Source organism: Empidonax traillii, unplaced genomic scaffold (genome assembly GCF_003031625.1).
Source record: "Empidonax traillii isolate 1590-97213 ecotype Southwest subspecies unplaced genomic scaffold, ASM303162v1 scaffold331:size1191723, whole genome shotgun sequence".
Lineage (NCBI taxonomy): Eukaryota > Metazoa > Chordata > Aves > Passeriformes > Tyrannidae > Empidonax > Empidonax traillii.
Genome location: NW_020955524.1, coordinates 934,744 through 955,385, shown reverse-complemented (window position 1 = coordinate 955,385; position 20,642 = coordinate 934,744). Strand labels below are relative to the sequence as shown.

General features: G+C 38.8%; 1 protein-coding gene across 5 annotated transcripts in view; it reads right to left on the bottom strand.

Moving 5' to 3' along the window:
* Positions 1–19,038, bottom strand: part of ARFIP1 (ADP ribosylation factor interacting protein 1) — a 42,177-nt gene extending 23,139 nt beyond the window's left edge. For 2 of the 5 annotated variants that reach the window (XM_027891817.1, XM_027891818.1), the window contains exons 1-4: positions 18,854–19,038; positions 14,597–14,673; positions 8,878–8,979; positions 516–630 (exon numbers count right to left, since the gene is read on the bottom strand). In XM_027891817.1, coding sequence (XP_027747618.1) covers positions 516–630; positions 8,878–8,979; positions 14,597–14,671 — 292 coding nt within the window. In that variant the 5' untranslated portion in view covers positions 14,672–14,673; positions 18,854–19,038. Of the gene's footprint in view, positions 1–515; positions 631–8,877; positions 8,980–14,596; positions 14,702–18,853 lie in introns of those variants that run through there. The other 3 variants (XM_027891820.1, XM_027891819.1, XM_027891816.1) reach the window with 3 other exon arrangements.
* Positions 19,039–20,642: the final 1,604 nt, after the last annotated feature.

Genomic DNA, 20,642 nt, shown 5'->3' with positions numbered 1-20,642 from the left:
TTTTGACAGATAGGAAACAGTATTGGCTTGTTTATCACTTTGCATTTCTCACTGTTTGATACTAGCTTAGACTCTGTAAGGCATACATTAATACAGCAAAGAAGTGCACTTAATAATCTGCTCTAGGTAAGTGAACTGTATATAAAGAAAAAAATAACTCTCCAGTTATGTTTCAAATCAGAATAATACCCTGCAAAATTTAATGAAAACTTCTACACAATGTAATAGTAAAATTCTTCAGCCTGATACCAGTTCCAGGTGCTCAAGGACCTCCCTTCTCGTAAATGCAGACCAATTTAACACTAAGTAGTTTCTTCTAGTCCCTTGACTGATACTACAAGTGTAGCATAAATTCTGTATTTTAGCAACTCAGCTACCAGAAAAGATAAACTGGTTGTCACTAATGCAAATCTAAATGTGTACATTTACACCAAACTGCTCAAAGAAGCTACAGAACACTGTGTTCCTGACCATGCAAAAATATTTAAAATGGAGAGACACAAAAAAGCATTTACCTTTACTCGGAAATGGTCCTGCCTCAACAACTCCCTCTTTGGCACTGTCAAAGCCATGAGGTGTTATTTTGGTTTCAGAAAGTCCAAGTCCAACTGGTAACGAATATTTCAAGTCCTTGAAAATATTTGAATAAAAATCGAAAGTTAATGTTAAAAAAAATTAATGTGACTCAAAAGTATTATAATGCAATTTCAGCAGCTCTCAGACAAGCAATTCAGTCTTTAGCCTGGAATGTCCTCATTGGTGTCACAGCATTCTACTGCTACACAAATAAAAAAACATAAATGAATGAGAAACACTCACTCATTGAAGTATTTACTCTAGAATTTTTTGTTATACTGATGAACAACTTGAATGCCATCTCTTAGAGCAGCAGTTACCAAAAATGGGCCTGAAACATCATGTTATATGGTCTAAAGCTGGTCCACGCAAGCATATCAGTTTAATAAAGTTTCCAGTTAAAAACGTGGCTGATAGGGATGCACAATGGTCTAAGACTATCAAGCAGACAACATCTTACAAACCAAAAATGTGGAAGCAATTACCATAATTTTAAAGATAAAAACCCCATCACTCTCAGCAAGAAATAACTTTAAAAATCATAGCATCCTTATTTTTATTAAGCAGCACATGAAATCTTTTTATTATTTAACATGGGAGAAACATCCGGAAAGGCATCACTTCAATAGTTTCCTCCTGAGCCTACAACACAAGCGCTCACAGCACAAAGCTGCCACTGTTTGCTTTTGAAACTCATTGATTTAAAATTGCTTGAGATCACCTTGTTTAACTTTAGAGAACTAGATTAACTACTACAATGAACTTTCAAGTAATCAAAGTCTTCACTGAAACCCAACACAGGCCTACAAATCCATACACCATGAACTATGAATCCATACACCACAAAGCACATACCATCCCATTGCCCATTTCTGCTGTCTTGCCCACCTGTACAAATAGCTCCTCCAAAGGTTTCCTGGACTGTATTTCCAGCCTTCTGATTGAGGTTTAAGCCTCTGGTGTTATGGAATTATATTTAGTGCTTTAAAATAAATTCAGGTTTTAAAGCAATTTAAAGTCTGAAAAACTACTGTGGAAGTGAAAGGAAAAGGCAGAATTTACGGTTTCAAAATAAAAACATGAAGAAATCAGAAAACTGTCACTGTCTGGAGTCAGGTACTTTTTTTGCATTCCCCTGCTTCCATACAGAGGCCAAAAAGTGGAAAAAGTATAGAGAAGCACTAGTGAAATTTGCAGAGAAAAGCTACACATAGCTTTAAGATGTCAGTGTCTCAACAGGTGTAGCAACTCTTTATGATATATGCAATAATTACAAAGAAAACACAACCTTTAAAATCCAATTCATGTTTGACCTATTACTGTAGTTGCTTGATCCACAAACCAGAAGTGGTCTTGTGCATAAGAATGGTACTGCCTAGAGGCTCAGATTGTCAATAAGTGGCTTTGGATCACAGGATCACATCCCCACAGATTTAGTTAGGTGTCTTTAGTTTAGGACAAACTTTTGGGAGGAGCAAAAGAAGAACTACAAACATATGAATTCCAGCAAGACAGAAATCTTGCTGATATCAAAACCCCAGGATGTTACGGCAAACAAGGTAACCAATTCCTACAGTCATATTTTCACTTACATGAACTGCCTAATAATAAAGTGTGCTATATTTGTGTACCCAAAGCATTATACAAAAACAAAACAAAAGAACCCCAAGCACAAAACAAAGAAACCACCCAACATGAACAACTAACAGTAGTCACATGTAGAAACTCATCTCACAAATTAAGCATATCACAACATCGGATACATACTGTTTTCAGTCTTCACAACTGACTTAACAATGGTGCTTCCATTTAAGTACTTGCAGTTGGTGGTACTATGGAAAGCCTTTGCTTCAACTTAGTTTAGCTAATACATAGAGTCCATTTAACTCAAAATGTAGCAAGTCACCAGAAGCTGAAAAATCAGAGGGACTTGAAAAAGGGTAACTAGATTGCAGAGAAGACGCACTGATTTAACAAAAAGGACATGGCATGAATAATTTTTTTCCTGAAGGCACCTTGGCGCCTTGTAGTTTTCAGAAATATCTAAACCTGTGGCCAAACAAACGTAGACAGCTAACCTGCTTAAGCATGTTTGCAATAGGAATCTCAGCAATCATCTGTATTTAATGTTAAAATGCAGAACATCTGCTTTGTAAAGACAAAAGTTTAGATATAAACTTAAGCAATTGTACTACTTCTATACATTCAATGTAAGTCTAATTTGAAGCTAAACAGAGGCTGGACCAACTGTAGTGCTAAATAAATCAGAATATTACAACAACTTTCTCTTTAATAAAAACTTGGTATTTCGATTATGAAATTTTTTAAGATCTCCAACTGTGTGTGTGTATATAAATATATATATATAAATATAAATATATATATATACACACACACCTCAGGGTGTTTTACATAAATATATGCATATGTGTATGTATACAAACACATATTTGTTCTAAGAGATCTAATTTTTTTCACTGCCAAAAAGGCAAAGTTCAGTCTAAAGAACAGCCCTCAAACCTCTTTTTAAACACTTATTAATGAGTTCAAATATATCCTGATGCAGAACGCTATCCTTGCATAAGAATTTAAAAGAGCTACCACACCATACATGACCAGAAATGGCATCAGTGACTATAAAAACCATATCTTTTTTGCCATTTATAAACATGCAAGTTATTGTTCAGTGGATACACAGTGCTGCATGTAAACTTCAATTTTTACCATGTCATTGGTAAAGAAGGGTAACTTAGGGAGGACAGATTCCCCTAATAACAGTAAGGTGATTATATTTTGACAACATACTGCTCTTGTAGCTAAGTGTAAGATTTCCCCCTTTCTTTGTAAAAGGTAATTCCAAGTCTTTAGAATTGATCAAAATTTGTTGATACATTGCAAAACTAGGAATCTGTTAAGAGAAAAGATGCTTCATTCCTAGTTTTCAACTCTATGAAATTGTTTATACAACTGTCTTCTAGAAGAAGTATTTCAGTATTGTAACTTCGGTGAGACCCAGAGCTAGAGGTATAAAAACCCCACAACTCAGAAGTTTCCCAAGGAATTAAATCTTGGATTACCTACCCCATTTAGCCATGCCATTTAGCATGCTTAAGGCTCAAAGAAGCAAAGCCTGAAATATAGGTACACAGAACAGCTGCACTGGTTTAGTTAGGTCTACTCAAGAGAGTGCAAACCTATATGGCATAGAACATTTAACCCACTTCAACCATTTGTTAAAATCCCATTTTAATTATTTCAAATCACCATATTAAACTAAACATATTTTAGTCAGGTTAGCCTTATTTACACAACTCTAACAGGGATATTATCAGTTTATTATACGCATCATCTAGATGTACCAGTATGCATTTTTGACATAGCAATCCTGTTGAGACAGTAGACACAGCAAAGAAGTCACTCAGAATGCATGTTCGTGAAGGAATGTTGGCTGAATTACAAGACTATTTCCAAAACAATACTTTCCATCCGTGCTATCCATAATAATCTAAAATGAAGAAGGGAAAGACCAGAACTGTATTTTCTCCAACAGTAGAAACTAACCTAGCCAAAACTTACTTACTTTGTAGAGACTTACTTAGCTAAGAAGCAACCAAGGAGATATCACTGTATTAATTTCTTAGTTATGCCAGTCCATTATCAATACATAATTAAGCATTACCTTCTCCTTCGTATCAGCAATAGGTTTAACAGATATGGTTTTACTTGCCTTTACTACCTTGTTTTTAAAACTCCACATCACTAGCTTGTTCAATAAATGTATGTGGAGCAACTAAGCTGGGACCAATCATATGCTTCGTTATTTTTTTTTAAACTCAGGCCACTATAGGCAATTTGATTTGGAAACTTTTTAATGATGGATGACTCCAGCTGCCTTCAGGAAAAATTTGCAACACATCTGATTGTAAAGTTCACAGTTTAAAGTCCAATGCTACAGAAAGTTGCGTAGATAGACATAACATCTATTCAGTAAGATAGATGGGCTCCGAACTTTAACTTCTTATCCAAAATCATGTACAAATAGATCTCCTTGTACATATTCAGCATTTTCTTCTTCTCTTTGCCCTATTACATCACTCAGTTCCTATTTTCCATGAATTAAGCTGCTAGATCCTCCAATCAGTTTAAATTCAAGCATAAATAAATGTATTCTCCAATATATTAGTCTTCACTAAGAAGACCCTTTCTACCATATCCCATTTGATTCACCCAATATCACACTGCAATCCAGTTTTAAATTAGTTTCCCTTCCACTCTCGTCATTAACATGCATATTTTTGGTTTTTCAGACTGTATGAAGACCACTTGAGTTTTTTATCTCCTGAAAACAATTTTCTAGAACAGACACACAGAAATATATTTTAAATCAGTCGACATTAATTAAACTATAATTACCCAAAGTAAAAATCCAGCTACGTCAGTGAACCTAGTAAAACCTCAGGGACGAACTCAGATGTTGCAGGCAGAACGTGAGCGACAAGGCTGGTGTTTTTTTTCAGAAGGTAAAAGACAAAAAAGAATCGACCTTATCTATTTGTGCAGTCTGGCAGTAAAATTATAGAACAAGATACTGAACACAGGCACTCAGAGTCATCAGATCCCAGAGCATATTTCATAATTCTAATAAGATAAATTGAAGACTCACAATAGAGTTGATTTATCTTTTGCAGCCTGAAGTTTATTACTGGTATTATATACATGTTTAACAATTATTTTGTTCTCATAGGAATGCAGTAAGATCCTCGAGAAAAGAGTCTATACTGAAACTAAAAGGAAACAATTGAAACAACCAATTCAGAGACTCAAACTGATATGAATTTTATATAGATTTTGTACAATAGTTTAAACATAACAAATCGCTTAAAGCTGCCTGAGTATCTTTACAGGCATATCAAACAGTTTTCTGAAAAATTAAATTTAATCCTATGCAGCTTTGACACAATATGGCATGTTATTGAATATAGAAATAGAAAACAGAAATAATATACTTCACTCCTTCCTACAGTTCTCAGCTCCCAATCCCCACAGTGACATTAAAACACCACTATGCTAATCACATAATTATAATAGCATGGCAGGAAAACTGTGTTCTAGAAGTCAGGGATAAGTGAAATAAAAATGTGAATAATATAAACCAGCAATACTCAAATATTCACAAACTGTTCTATACACCACGTTCTTAAAGCTTAAGTGAGTTCCAACAGAGCTTAGAGAGTTGGAAAGCACTGGGTAAAGCTTTTTCTTAATGAAAGAACATTAGATATTTGATCCAACGATGACTGAAGCTACAGCATTTTTTAGTTAAAGAGTTTCCATACACCATATAGGCAGGACAAAACTTGTTAGAATTCCACGGGCATGTTTTATATTAGAATTAGAATGTAGCAGCACATTTCTGAATGAGATTTTACAGGTAGGAAAACATTTATTTAAGTTGCCTTGTATGTATGCTTTATACCAAGAAGATGCATCTATTAGTGCTATATCACATTCCCACAAGACTGGAACTAACACACTTCCTTCTGAAATGACATTATGACAATCTGTGCTGTCTGATGTTCTGCAAAACTAAAGGAGGAGTTTTTTTTCAAAGGAGGAGCAACACTGCACTGCCTCGCAAAATGAAATACTTCTCACGCTTGAGTGCATTTGCTGAAAAATAAATGTGCATTTCCAAGCCTGAACAGCCGGAGGTCTGATGGAAGTGCTAAATAGAACATGAATCTAGAGGAAAGTGTAGTGTTGTCATTAAAGAAGTCTAAAGAAAAGGTTGTACAACCATCTCTTCATTCAGTCTATCAAAAACATACAATCTAAGCTGCTCAAGTCTTTGTTGCAAAGTAGCTGTAGAAGATCAAAAAATACAGAATAAATGGTATTTTACTGTTTACATTTGAATTGTAAAACATCTAGATGAGCATGTCCCTGATCATAAAAATAAGAAAGCAGGAAACCAAAATACCGTTGTTTTCCAGCTCCTCAAGGAGGTGCAATCAAAATCAGTATATTGGAATTCGAGTGCTCTAAATTCTATTGTGGTCACATACTCTTACCAAGCACTGTGATAACAATTAATTAAAGTAGTCATGGTTTCTTGCCCCTTTCTTAAGCGACCTCATAAAAAACAGTACTTGGCTTGTCATTTCTGTAAGTTGACAGGAAAAAAGACCCCTGAAAACTCAGCACAGAAATTTTGCGGTGCAATGCCTACATTGCTTTCAGTTAAAAAAATAAAAATTACCTGGCAAGGAAAAAAAGAGAAAGCATGGCATTAAGCATTAGAAATAACAAACAGGAATCAAGATAAACAGAAGGCTAAATACTAGAATTCGAGACTACCAGATTAGTAAACAGACCTAGATGTTAATTCCAAGAAGTTTGTTTTCTTTGTTTTGTTTATAAGAAGCCCTGATTATCACATATTCTGACTTTAGGTCACACATGCAGGTGTTAACTTGTATAAGACAGTTCAAAAAAACAATTGAAGTGCACTTCTCCACTGATCTCAGAAGAAGCACTGAGAAGATAATTACAGCAACAAGTTCAACTATGCTTGCATAGTATAAGTTTTCTGCAATTTGACCAAATATTTGACCCACCTCTGTGGAAGTAGAAGTTTCAAAGTACAGTTGACTTCAAGCCATCAAAATTATTAGCATGCCAGAAAAAACCCACTCAAAGTTTTATATATGGCCATAGACAGAAACTACCTTAAAATTTCACCTTTACATTTTGACTGAACAAGGGCTCTAACCCAGTCAACGAGAGTGCAAGTTCCACTTGCTGTGCAGAAGCGTTGCATGCACTACACTGAAGAAGCAATCATAACTTAAGGAGAAGGTCACTTCGACAGCAGCCAAGTCACAGCAGCAGCAGCAGCTTCAAAATAGTAAATCTGTTTCTCTACTTCGAGGTGAACCCAAATTCATTACCACTTCAAGACATTTCCTAAAGTATATACTATCCTTACGCATATGTACCATCTTTGTAGAAATGTAGTTTTAATTTTATTAGATACTGTCCTAGTTTTTACAATTATGTTACTGATAGAGCTTAGTTGAATGAAAATCTTAAGAAACATAAGCCTTCCCTCATTGCAGTGCTATTCATAAAAAAAAATCCCCAAACAGCAGAAGCAGAAGAAATGCCCAGTAATAAGTGCAGTATTTTTAATAAGAGTTCTAATATGAATGCATTTCCATCCATGAAGTTTTACACTTTTTTTACAGCCATGCTCACTTTACAGCTACCCTACAATCATAGTCATATGGTCTCAGATCTTGTTTTCACTATATATTTTATTTTTTCATTTTTTAAAATACACACTCATACACATTTAAATAACATTTATAATTAAAATTATACATGTTTAAAACCATACTTTTAGTAAATGTATTTAAATGTCATTTTTCTGTCTTATGAATAAAATTCCTGGATGAAAAATCAGTACCCTAAAGGCTCAGAATCAATAATTAGAAATGCATAATGCATACATTTGATTGCATATTACAGAGTACCCAGTACTTTACAGCATTTAGCATTCAGAAAAAAAAATTCACTACTAATATACCTTTCACCCAAAAAAGTGATTGCAATTTGCAGTAGGTGGTTTTTTTAGTCAACTTTAACAATAATTTATCATCTTTGAAAGAATTTTTCCATTAAAGTAAAAACAGAAGACAAAGTTAGGCAAATTCTATTTTATCAATATTCAGGATGTGTATGTAATTTGCTTTTAAACTTATAAAGGTTCTCCCCTCTAATCAGCATTTTAGGAGGACAGAATAAAATGCTGATGTTTTGCTAAGTGTTCCTTTTAAAAATAATCCTGCAGTGCAAGTCATTATGGGACTGTTAAAACTCAGAGATTTCCTTAAAATCTAAGTCTTGGCAGATATCGAATAAACGTGGACAATTAACTAGTCTTTGTACTTCCAAATGAAAATCAGAGTAAAAAGAAAAGAAACCCAACCCCAAATTCCATAAGCTGTACCGTGGCGCTCTCTGCTGGATGTTCGAACACAAGGGAAACTGATCCTTAATGTATCAAGGTTAGGGGAAAGAATCAAAATTTGCCACTGTTACCATGTCTTTTATACAAAAAAGATAACTGCAATGTGTGATCACACTATGCTATGTCAACTTTAACAATGATCTATGACCTTCAAAGGAGTTTTTCCATTAAACCTCCAGAAAAGCCCAAGTGAAGTCTGCTATGCCCTGCATTGTAACTTCAGCTTTTCTGATAATGATACTTTGGCAGACAGCAAAGAAAATTCTTACCCTGTTAAAGCTGTGCTCATGAGAATCTTCCAGCTGTCCATTGCTAGTGACAGGAATTTCTGCTGCTGAATTTTTGGGAGACTCTTGAGCCATTGCACTTCCCTATAGTATAAGAAGAAACAGGTTATCATTTGTCTTAAATTTCCAATGAGCAATCCCTATGAAAATATTTGATGTATGTGTTTCATAACTGTTGATTTTATTTCAAACTCCTATTGGAAATATTCTCATATACTCAGTCTGCAAACATTTGTTTTATCACATCCCTGAATCACAGTTATACATTAGCACAGCTCAGACAGAAGTAACTTAAAGATCTAAGAGAAAAGAAACACTAAAATTTAGCCCATTGATATTGGGCAAGTAAGACACAAATGGGACGTAGGGCCAGACAAATGTTTGCCATGCACACTTGAGCCTTAGTTTCTGTGTCTCAAACTATATAAAAGGTGAGTTTAGCTAAAAAAATTGTACTTGCTATAAACAGTAGTAAGTACTAGAGAAGTGCAATGAGTTCATGTGTTACAAGAAAAGCTATGATTCCAAACCTTAAAATAGTTTAAGTTGCTTCTTATTTAGCCATAACATAGTGCCACCTTCTGACTAAACTGCTGGTATGCAACTCTCATGCAGTCAACAGCAGCAAACTTGAAGTGAAATGCAGGAAGCACTGAAAGAACTCAAAAGCACCAATGCAATTCAAGAATCAAAGTTACTTTCAAATGCAGTTGCATCATGAACAGTAGCAGCAGCTGTGAAACTACTGTTTTCAAAAATGACCTAAGGTATAACCTAGAAGAGACATTCCCAGGAGAACCACACATCATTTACAAGCACCTGAAGAGAGAATGGCACCCTAACACTCTCCAAAATTAAGAGAAACTGAAAATTTCATCCCTTTCAAAAAGCTACTCCTACCTCTGCAAGGCAGCTTCCTTAGTCATCTTCAGTGTAAACAGAAGGAAAATCAACACACAACCAAGGCAGTGTTTGTTCAATTACTTACACAAAAGTTGTCTGAAGTCTTCAAACCAGCCCCTGCACTTGTGCATGACTGGCAAGACAAGGTATAGCATCAGCAGGTACTTGAGAATAGGTACCTTTCTTCCCTTAAAGCTCCTAAATCATCAAACTAAAATAGTTCTTTCCAGTCTAAGGGTCAGGAAGGGGCTCAGCCTGAGACGAGGCTGAAGTACCAGCAGCTTCTCCAACCACACATGAAGCTTTACAAGATGACAATGTAACACAAAGATTTTACTGGTACTTATTGAGGATCACCAGCGTCATTCTAATTTGGCAACATCTTCTGTTATATCCCACTGCTAATATTTCTATCTTCATGTATTAACACTTCATTTACATTGCCGGTGGCCGGCAAGGTTATGGAGCAGATCATCTGGAGTGCAATCACACAGCACCTACGGGATGGACAAAGGATCAGACTCAGCCAACACAGGTTTTGGAGGGGCAGGTCCTGCCTCACAAACCTGATCTCCTTTTGTGAACAGGTGACCCACTTGGGGTGTATGAGGGGAAGACTGTGGTTGTAAACTACCTGGACTTCATCAAAGCCTTTGACACCGTCTCCCACAGCATGTTCCTGGAAAAGCTGGCAGCACAGGTGTATTCTGTGCTGGGTTAGGAACTGGCTGGAGGGCCGTGCCCAGAGCATGCTGGTGAACGGAGCTGCATCCAGTTAGCAGCCAGTCACCAGTGGTGTCCCCATGGATCAGTGTTGGGCCCTGTTCTGTTTAATATCTTTACTGATGATGTGGATGAGGCGATTAAGTGTACCATTAGCAAATCTGCAGATGTCACCAAGCTGGGGAAGAGCGTCAATCTGCTGGAGGGTGGGAGAGCTCTGCAGAGGGATGTGGACAGGATGGATAAATGGGCTGAATTCAGTGGTAACAAGAATGTTTAACAAGATCAAGTGCCGGGTCCCACTGCAGCACTACAGGCTGGGCACAGAGCGGCTAGAGAGCAACCAGATGGAGAGGAACCGAGGGGTTCTAATCAACAGGAGGCTGAACATGAGCCAGCACTGTGCCCAGGTGGCCAAGAAGGCCAATGGCATCCTGGCCTGTATCAAGAACAGTGTGGCCAGCAGGACCAGGGCAGTAATTCTGCCCCTGTATTCAACACTAGTTAGGCCACACCTGGAGTGCTGTGTCCAGTTCTGGGCACCTCAGTTTAGGAAGGACACAAAGAAGGGCAACGAGACTGATGACGGGACTTGAGCACAAGTCCTATGAGGAGAGGCTGAGGGAGCTGGGGCTGTTTAGCCTGGAGAGGAGGGGGCTCAGGGGAGACCTCATCACTTCCTACAACTACGTGAAAGGAGGTTGGAGTGAGGAGGGGGTCAGGCTCTTCTCCCAGGCAACCAGCAGTAGGACAAGAGGAAACAGTCTTAAGCTGTGACAGGGGAGGTTTAGGTTAGACATTAGAAAGAAATTCTTTACAGAGAGAGTGATTAGACATTGGAATGGGCTGCCCAGAGAGGTGGTGGAGTCACTGTCCCTGAAAGTATTCAAGAAGAGACTGGATGTGGCACTTAGTGCCAAGGTCTAGTTGACAGGTTCATGTTGGGTCATGGGTTGGACTTGATGATCTCAGAGATCTTTTCCAACCTGACTGATTCTGTGATTCTGTGACAAGCCATTCTAAGAACCCTGCATATCAACTACAAGCTGTAGAAGTACACCCCAAAAAACACCACCTGAGGTGATACATTATCCCCTTTTGAGGATAAATACTCTCTACAACTAACTTAGGAAAACTGAACTGAATGCTGCCCTTTCAAAAACAGTGCTTTATGAAACCTTTCCTGAGAATAAGAAGCTAAACATTTAGGCACAGCTTTAAAAAAAAAAATTAAATACAGAGAGAACAGTTTTCAAATAATTTAAGAAAAAGTATGCTATAAATTCAAGGAAGTGGTGACTTCATTACACAGCAACTTATCCCATCAATCCCTCTCATTTAGGATCCAGAAAGTACCCTCTTTCAGCACTGGCAAGGAATACCTCCTATGACATATATTCACATTGGCCCAGCATACCAAATTCTCTACACAGTCCAGTCTTCACCCACAACTGGAGCATAGAACTTTTTTTTCGGTCATTCTTAATGCAACTGAACAAATTCAAATCTTGTAGCCTTTAAGTAAATGAAGACATTGAAGCACACCAAAAGGTCTATGCTTACTTTATAAGTACTTTTAAACCAGTAATTTGTTTCATTTCACAGAATATATAATATCTCAAGTTGGAAAGGACCTCTAAGGATCTTCACAGGGAGTTGCTACACAACACCATTAGATCAAATGTTCTAGTTATGTACCATATTAGATTTTGTTTTAAGAAATCTGTCCAACAGATCAAGTCTCTTAGGGTTGCTCTGAATCTCACATGTGCTTAAGCTCTAAGACTGCTAGGAACTACACTTCTGCTTGACATGGTCAAGTGAAGTATTGTTCAAAATGCTTGTCCTGTTACAGCTACCTGCACGATACGGAAACACTGGCATAGGCTAACACAGATATTTTTGTTCTTCTTTCTGCAAATTATTAGAGAACACAGTGCAAAGGGGAATTCCTGTACTGCCAGGGGATACACTTTGTTTGGCAGCGATCACAAACAAAAATGCACCTCTAAATTTAACTAAAGGCAAACCAAATACTTGGCTTGGTGCTTTTCATTAAGAATCTCAAATCACTTTGCAAATATTGACACTGATGTATTTTTGTACATTTATTCAAAGATATACCCACTCAGGCATATGCACATGTTTCTAGCAAATACATATATTAAAAAATTAAATTCATCAGCTTCTCTGGACAACTTTTGAAATCTACTACAACCTAGAAGCAATTTCATTATTTTTTTAGGCATTCCCACTTGAGTCAAACATGCCTATGTAGTTCAGAGAAAGCAAAAAATTACTTGCTAACTTCACTTTCATGCTATGTTTGAACTAAAACATAATTTTCCATTGCTGAAAGGAGGACGTTTCACCACTCTACTTTCCCAGTCCCTACTGTGAGCCACAGAGTGTCCCACCTCCCAACCTGGTGACTGCAGTCACCATACACAACTCACTAGCCTGGCAATGGACCTTTTCACCAGGTTAACCAGCTTCAGTGAGCTGAATCAGTTTGCAGTGAGGTCAAACAAGTACCAAAGACATAAAATGAGCAGCTGAAAAGGAGAAGTGAGATAAGCTGCTAATTTGACTCAGACATAACAAGAAACCACTGCCTGCATTTTAGTTTAAGCTAAAACTGCTGTCAAGAAAAAGTCCTTGCCCTTTTCCCCAACTCTTCCCCATATCAGCTTTCACCATTCCTTCACTTCTTCCCTGAGCCAGAGCAATGTATTTGTACAGCAAACACCATTCCAGAAACACTGCAGGTTAAAAGAAGGTGACCCATGCTCAAAAAGAGGATGGATAATTTTTCCACTCTCATCAGTTCCCCAAAACAGTTCATCATATGGCTCCTACACTTGCGCCTATGAAACTAAGGGGGTAATAACACAATAAGAAAATACTGAAAATGAAGGACTGCTCTCGGCCACAGCATCAGCTTACTTCAGCAGTGCAGTATCTCAAAATACTTTACTATACTTTCTGTACTGTAGCCTACTACCAAAAACAAACAGCCATTTCTCTTTACCTCTGCATGTGTGTTCCTGTAACCTCAAACAATCTTGGTGATCTTACTGATCTGAGAGAAAACTAAAGCATCAAACCACAACAGTACTTCTGCTGAAACAGTATGATTGCTGAATTAAGTGCCTCTTTGGCAAGTGTAGCCCACAGCTGACCTAAACTAAGCATACAAAGAAACTGAATCCTCAGAAGGAAATTTATCATATGTAGAAACAGCCTAAAGTAAACCTTAGTAAGTTTGTAAATTTGTATTGATGTATTAAGCATAAATGACACAAGCACTACAGAAAAACATGACATTTCAGATGGCCTTTTTATTTAGAAAAAAATAGAATCATCCTTCAGTAACAATCGGTATTTTCTTTGCACATATCTGTTTACAAATATCAGATTTGGAGATACGTTAAATAGCTGTGGAATCACTACTCTGTTTTTACTAAAAGTTTAAAAACAATTCAATGGCATTGAAACTCTAATAGTGATAAAATCAGCAATAGCTTTTTCATTTTTACTCCAGAACAGTCACAAAAATGTTTATTTTTCTGAAACAGCCTCCCCAACACATTCTGATCAGCTAAATAATATCGGGAACCTTATGAATTTGTTCATAATTTCAAAATATCACAGACTTCTCCATAAAGAAGGAACAAGCTGTCTCTGCTCCCAAGAAAGAAAAAAAAGATTCACTGCTTCAGCAGTAGATAGAATACCTTGTTGTAATGAGATTATACAAAGATTGTTGCCTTTTAAATACCAATCCTTTTCCCTGCAATACTTACACATTTAAGAATCCGTGCCTAAATCTGTTCAATTTACAAAACAAATATTGCAGCACAGCAACTGACTACTGGCTGAAGCAGTCCTTCACTGTGAATTTATCCAAGTGCTCTTAATAGTGTCTCAAAACCAACCCCACCCACTCAAGATGCTGAGCATGAGCTCGTAGCCCCACACTAACACCACTGTGCTATGTTTAGCCGAATTTTTGGCAGTCTGAAACTGGTGTTTGGACTGGTTGATTACACTAATGTAACTATCACCCAATCACCTCAGAGCCAGACTGGACCTCTTCTGCAGCAGGATGAGATTCATCAAGTGTTGTGGGTTCGCTGTGCTCTGACATACCTGAAAACCAAATAGGTTTGGCATGCATTAATTGACGTGAAAGGAGCTGGGCGCTGCACCTTGCAGAAACTGAAGCAGGCTTTCAGAAAACATTTCTTTTACAAGTTCTGCTAAGGCAAAGTGAAACCTCCTCCCTTTGGTGCCTTCAGCTCTCCACAAATCTAACTGAGACTAGGAATACATTCTACCATAAGTTTCCACTGCCAAAGTAACCTTCCCCCACAGACGACTAAGCTTTGCAACATAAAACCCAGGAAGTCAAACAAGGTTCTTACAGCTGGTGTACACTGTCACCTGCAACAATACACTGACTACCATTGCAGAGATCACTATTTTGTTTACATGAAACTTATCCAAATATTGCAAGTTTATATTGATGCTGAGCCACTGAAACCTACTAAGCTGCTCAGACTGTTATGTCTAGTAGAAAGAGAATCCCTTTCATTTTAGTCTCAAAAAGATCTCAGCTACAGAGGCAAAGAAAGACGATGACACTGAGCACAAGCACAAGAAATCAACTCAGCGAGTATAGTGATCATGGAAGATGAATTATATACCTAATATAGCTTAAATAAGAAAAGGATCTAAATTCAATTTCAAATAGCTGGTAACTACAAGTGACACTGCAATTCACCCACCTGTTTGAGAGGAGGAGACAACCTATCATTAAAAATTAAACAGTCTGTCAGTATTGGGTATAATCACACATGACTTCAGTTCATTAGGTCTTGCACCATCTTATACTACATGTTCAGACACATAACAAATTAAGAAAAATTATAAAGAGATCACTATTTGTATTTATATTGCATTTCAAATGCCTAAGCTATAAAAAATTCTAATTAAAGCAAATAATTAGTAAGGTAAGCAGCTCGCATGACCAAAGGCTGAGAAACTGAATCACCTAAATCATCTAGATCATATTACAATGAATAACCTTTACTTTAAAAAAACAAATGTAAAGTAAGACACTTGCTCCAGGAAAACAATTCATTCATAACTATCACTGCATGAAGTTGCATTTTTCTACTATCAATACAACATTCCTTTTGAAGTAATTAAGAAATAAGTATAACATCTCTATATATCTTTCTTAATTTTTCAAATTCCTTTTGAATATGAAAAACCATATGGCAGAGGTGCTGTTTTCCCACAGTCCTGTCCAAACTTTGCTTGTGGTTGAAAACAACCTCTGTGCTTAACAGCTTATTTCTGAGTAGCTAAAAAAAGTCCATTATGGATTAGAAGAATAAGTGAGATTACCACGCTCTGCTGGTCAAACAAGCAGCTAAATTCATCTTGTAGTACAGTCTTTGTTAAGGCAATCTGTTCCTCAATTTTACCACATCTGTGTTCCTAGAGTTATGTTTCTGTATCACATACAAACTTACCCACCGCAGTAACACTGCTTAAAACTATTAAGTACTATAAGCAGTAAAAATAATTTTGATAGACTTAAGAACTTTTAATAACCTAATCTAGAGGCATGAGCCATCTCACAAACCCATGGAGAAGACACTGTACAAGGACAAATAATTCATTTTTTAAAATCCAAATTAATTCACCATTTGTGTTAATTCACCAATTTTGTTGTACAGTATTGTTTTTACTGCAAGAAGTGCCAACACTTTCTACTCAGCTCTGCAGGATCACACTGACCAACTTTAAAACATGAGAAGAGGAAAAAATGTAGATTAAAGGTGGTTTTCATTAAAAGTTCAATCGCACTTTCTAATTTAACTACAGAATTTCCTGATGACTGCTTCCACAGCAAAAAAAGTGGGGACATAAACATTGAATGCTGGATGCAAGGATGAAAACTTTCTACATCTTCACCAAGATTCAGAAGTGAAGACATTCATGTGAAATTGTGGCAATGATGCCATCTGCATACATTTATCATTTATATTTAAGGTTCCATTACAGAAATGCACACAGACTTTTGCATCTCTGTAGTTATTGCAGGTGCCAAAGGGCTGTTCTTTATCGGAAGTTGCTCATCCTCAGTCCATCATGAATTCTGCATTACCTAGTTGTTGGGTTTTTTTTCTACTAAAGTAGCCCCAACTTTGGAACATAATAGGTGACTGACTGGGGTATAAGAACATTTACTACTATCAGCTGCAATTACAACAACACTGAGATGTTCTACTTGGGAAAAATATGTTTGATCCATATCCTGACATGAATTTAAGCCTGAAACCCTGTCTGTATCACTCCTGCCTTTCTGGATTTTCTTTTGTCCCCCCCTAGACCAGTTCTGCAAATCTACATAAACACTGCAGCAGAGTGGAAGAGAGGATACAGACTAAAATCAAGCCCCCTGTGGCGAAGCTACCTTAAATGCATATTAGATTACAGCTTCAGTCATTTTAAGTTTTGCTCACCGTAAATAAAACCACACAATTTATAACTCCTGGGGATTTATATATCACTTTTTCATCTGGCAAACTAAAAAGCATAGCAAAGCAAAAACTTATAAACAACATAATAAGCTTCCTCTAGGATTAAGACTTGAGAGACATTTAACCAATTATAATTAGTGGTTAGAAAAGCACACTTATGAACTTTTAATAAAAAAGGCAAATTCGTATTTGCTTATTCATGCAAATATGAATTAAATGACATCAACAATAAATTAGTTTTGAATAAGGAGTTTATTCTTCACATAGTTACATCACTTAGGTAAATGACTTACGGTTTCAGAAATGAGAACCATGGGATTCTCAAGAATCAGATCTGCTTTTCTAAGCAGGATGCACTGGCTCCTTTGCTTGTTTTTTTTTAATTAATTGCCAATACCGCAAAAGCAAGATAGCTTCTGCCTAAATGAAGTTACTACACACTTTTATTGCTGTCTTATTACTCCACGGCATAGATAAGCAACACAAGTTTTTGTCACTTGTAACTGCAGAAAATCCCAGTGCTGGCGAAAAATAATGATTTTACACATATTTTCCTAATTTTGATTTCTAACTATTAATACTTTCCTTATTCTTGTCAAGATAAAGATCAATTGCTTTTTTAAAAAGACTGTAAAGAGCTGCATTAAACACTTTCTGCTTGGATCATACCACAGTTTCCTCTTAATGCTCTTGAATTCCCTGGCTGCTCCACTTACAAGATCTAATTATGACTTAGAGTTAGAAGACATGATGGAGATAAAGACTGGACAACAGGGCTGCCACTAACTTCAACATCCCCACGACAGGTCAGCCTGCTCTTGAACACTTTAATGTTCTGCTTGTCTCCAGATTAGGTAAGCCACGGGCTCCCATTATGGCTTCAACTTCTACCAAAAAGCAGCAAGAAAGAAGCAATGGATCAAGATACTGCCTCAGCTTCCCAACATTTCCAATCCATTCTTCTGTGTAACTCAATCCTTATATTTTTACTATGTGTCTGTACACCCATATACACATTAACATATATATGATTCAGAGTTTTGGAGCTTCACTGATCAAGTAACGTCCTTCTCCAGCCCTGCAAAAGAACCCTTCTATTATCTTTTCTAGAGAGTCAGCACTTAGAGCTACTCACTGCAAAGTGGGTGACTTTCCTTGCTACCGGTGACACCAAGCACAAAAAAAGCACACATGAGACACTGAAACTACATCCTGAACCGGGCCTTCAGGATGATCCCCCTCGGAGCCCTTCATGCGAGATGGAAGGCTATGTTAAAAACGACATATTAGAGATTTACTATTTACTAGAAGATTTACTAGATTTACTAGAACTGCACCTAGTTTGTAAACAAACAATACACACAACACCCGGTTGTCACACAACGTTCCTCACAAAGCATGGGAACCACAGCGTTCCCATGCTTTTAAGAGCAGCGAGCAAGAGACAAATTGGCACACTTAAAACTGTAATTGCCAGGGTGCGGAGCAAGTCCCGGGGGCACGAAATTCACGCCGCTTCCCTCTCTCCTCTCTCTCGTGAACCAAGCCCGGGCTCTGCCCTCCCTGTCCGGGCGCCCAGCGCATCCCCCCCCTCCTCCCCGGAGCGGGGCCGTACGGTACGCGCAGACCCCAGCCCGCCCCACCCTCCCGCGGAGCCCCGCGAGGTGACACGTCGGACGGGCCGGAGCCGGAGGCGCGGCCCGGCCCGGCCCTCCCCGCCCGCCGCGAACGCGGGGCCCAGCGGCTGCCCCGGCCCGGCCTGGCCTGGCCCTCACCTGCGGCGGCGCCGCGGCGGCCCCGGGGGCGTCGTGCTGAGGGGGACAGCAGGGCGGGACGGAGGCAGGGAGAGGGGGCAGGAGGCAGCCGGGCGGGGCGGCGCCGGCGGCCCCTCTCCGGCTTTATTTTCTTCCTTCTCCGGTGGCAGCAGGAGGCGGAAGCACCGCGCCGGAAAGGGGAAGAGGGCGGCGGCCGCTCTGGGCTGCCGTGTCTATGGTCGCAGCCATGGCAACCGCGGGCAGCCGCTTCGCCAAGTGCCTGCCGTGCCCGTGGGATCGCAGCGCCGTCTGGGAACGCCGGCCGGCAGAGCGGGAGCGCGCCTGCCCGCCTGTGGATGTAGATGTGGATGTGAATGTGGATGAGGGGACCTCGCTGCCATGGCAGAGGCGCCGCCCGAACGCACAGTGAGGAGGAAAAAAAGCCTATCTATCGAGGAGAAAATCGACATCATAAGCGCCGTGGAGAGCGGCAAGAAAAAGGCGGACGTTGCAGCCAAGTATGGCATAAAGAAAAACTCCCTGTCTTCGATTATGAAGAATAAGGAGAAAGTTTTGGAAGCCTTTGAAACTTTGCGGTTTGATCCCAAAAGGAAGAGGCTGAGGACCGCTTTCTATGCCGACCTGGAGGAGGCACTGATGAAGTGGTACAGGATCGCGCAGTGCCTGAAGGTGCCGGTGAACGGTCCCATGCTGCGCCTGAAGGCGAATGATTTTGCCCAGAAGCTCGGACACAGTGATTTTAAGTGCAGCAATGGCTGGCTCGATCGTTTCAAGTCGAGGTATGGTTTAGTTTTCAGAGCCCAGCCTGCAGAAGCAGCTGCAACTACTACAGTGGATGCTCCAACCCTTTGGCACCAGAATGCGCTTCCTTATTATTTAAATGATTATCAACCAAAAAATGTGTTTCACGTACAGGAGACCGGATTGTTGTATCAGATGTTACCACATAACACATTTGCATTTAAAGGGGAGACTTGTTCTGTAGGTAGACTAAGCAAAGAGAGAATAACTGTAGTGGTGGGTACAAATTTGGATGGCTCCGAGAAACTTCCACTGCTTGTTATAGGAAAAAACAAAAGTCCACGCTCTTCCAAAGATGTGAAGTCACTGCCTGTGGACTATGAAGCAAATGACAGGGCATGGATGACTCCAGAAGTGTTTGAACAGTGGATGCATAAACTCGATGGCAGATTTCAAGCGCAGCAGCGCCAAGTGGTTATTCTTGTTGATTCTCTCCCAGCTCACACAGAGGTAAAAAACCTGAAGTCTGTCAAATTAGTGTTCTTTCCTCCAGACTCCTCTTCATGTCTAACTATAAAGCAAGGGGTTATCAGAAGTCTGAAGGTTAAATACAGGCACTGTCTTATCAAGAGATTTGTTGATTGTGTAGAAGGTAATAAAGAGTTTATGCTGACCCTTCTTGATGCAATTGAGATGTTGAACCTGTGCTGGAGGGAAGTAACACCACAGACTATTGTAAAAAGTTATAATGGAGCAGGATTCAAATTAGAAACCGAGACAAACGCTAACAACAAAGAGGTTGAAAGTGACCTTGATTTGATTGCACATGCACAAGCAGCTGGAGTTGAGTTTCCAGAAGGCTTATCTTTGGAGGAATATGCAGCTCTAGATGATGACTTGGTAACTTATGAAGTGCCCACAAATAATGGAATGACGTGTGCCAAAGAAAGTGTGTCAGATAAAGCTGGGACATTTTTTGGCGATGAAGAGGAAGATGAGGATGAAGGTTGTCAATTTCAGGGAGCTGAACAGGCTTTGCCATCAAAAA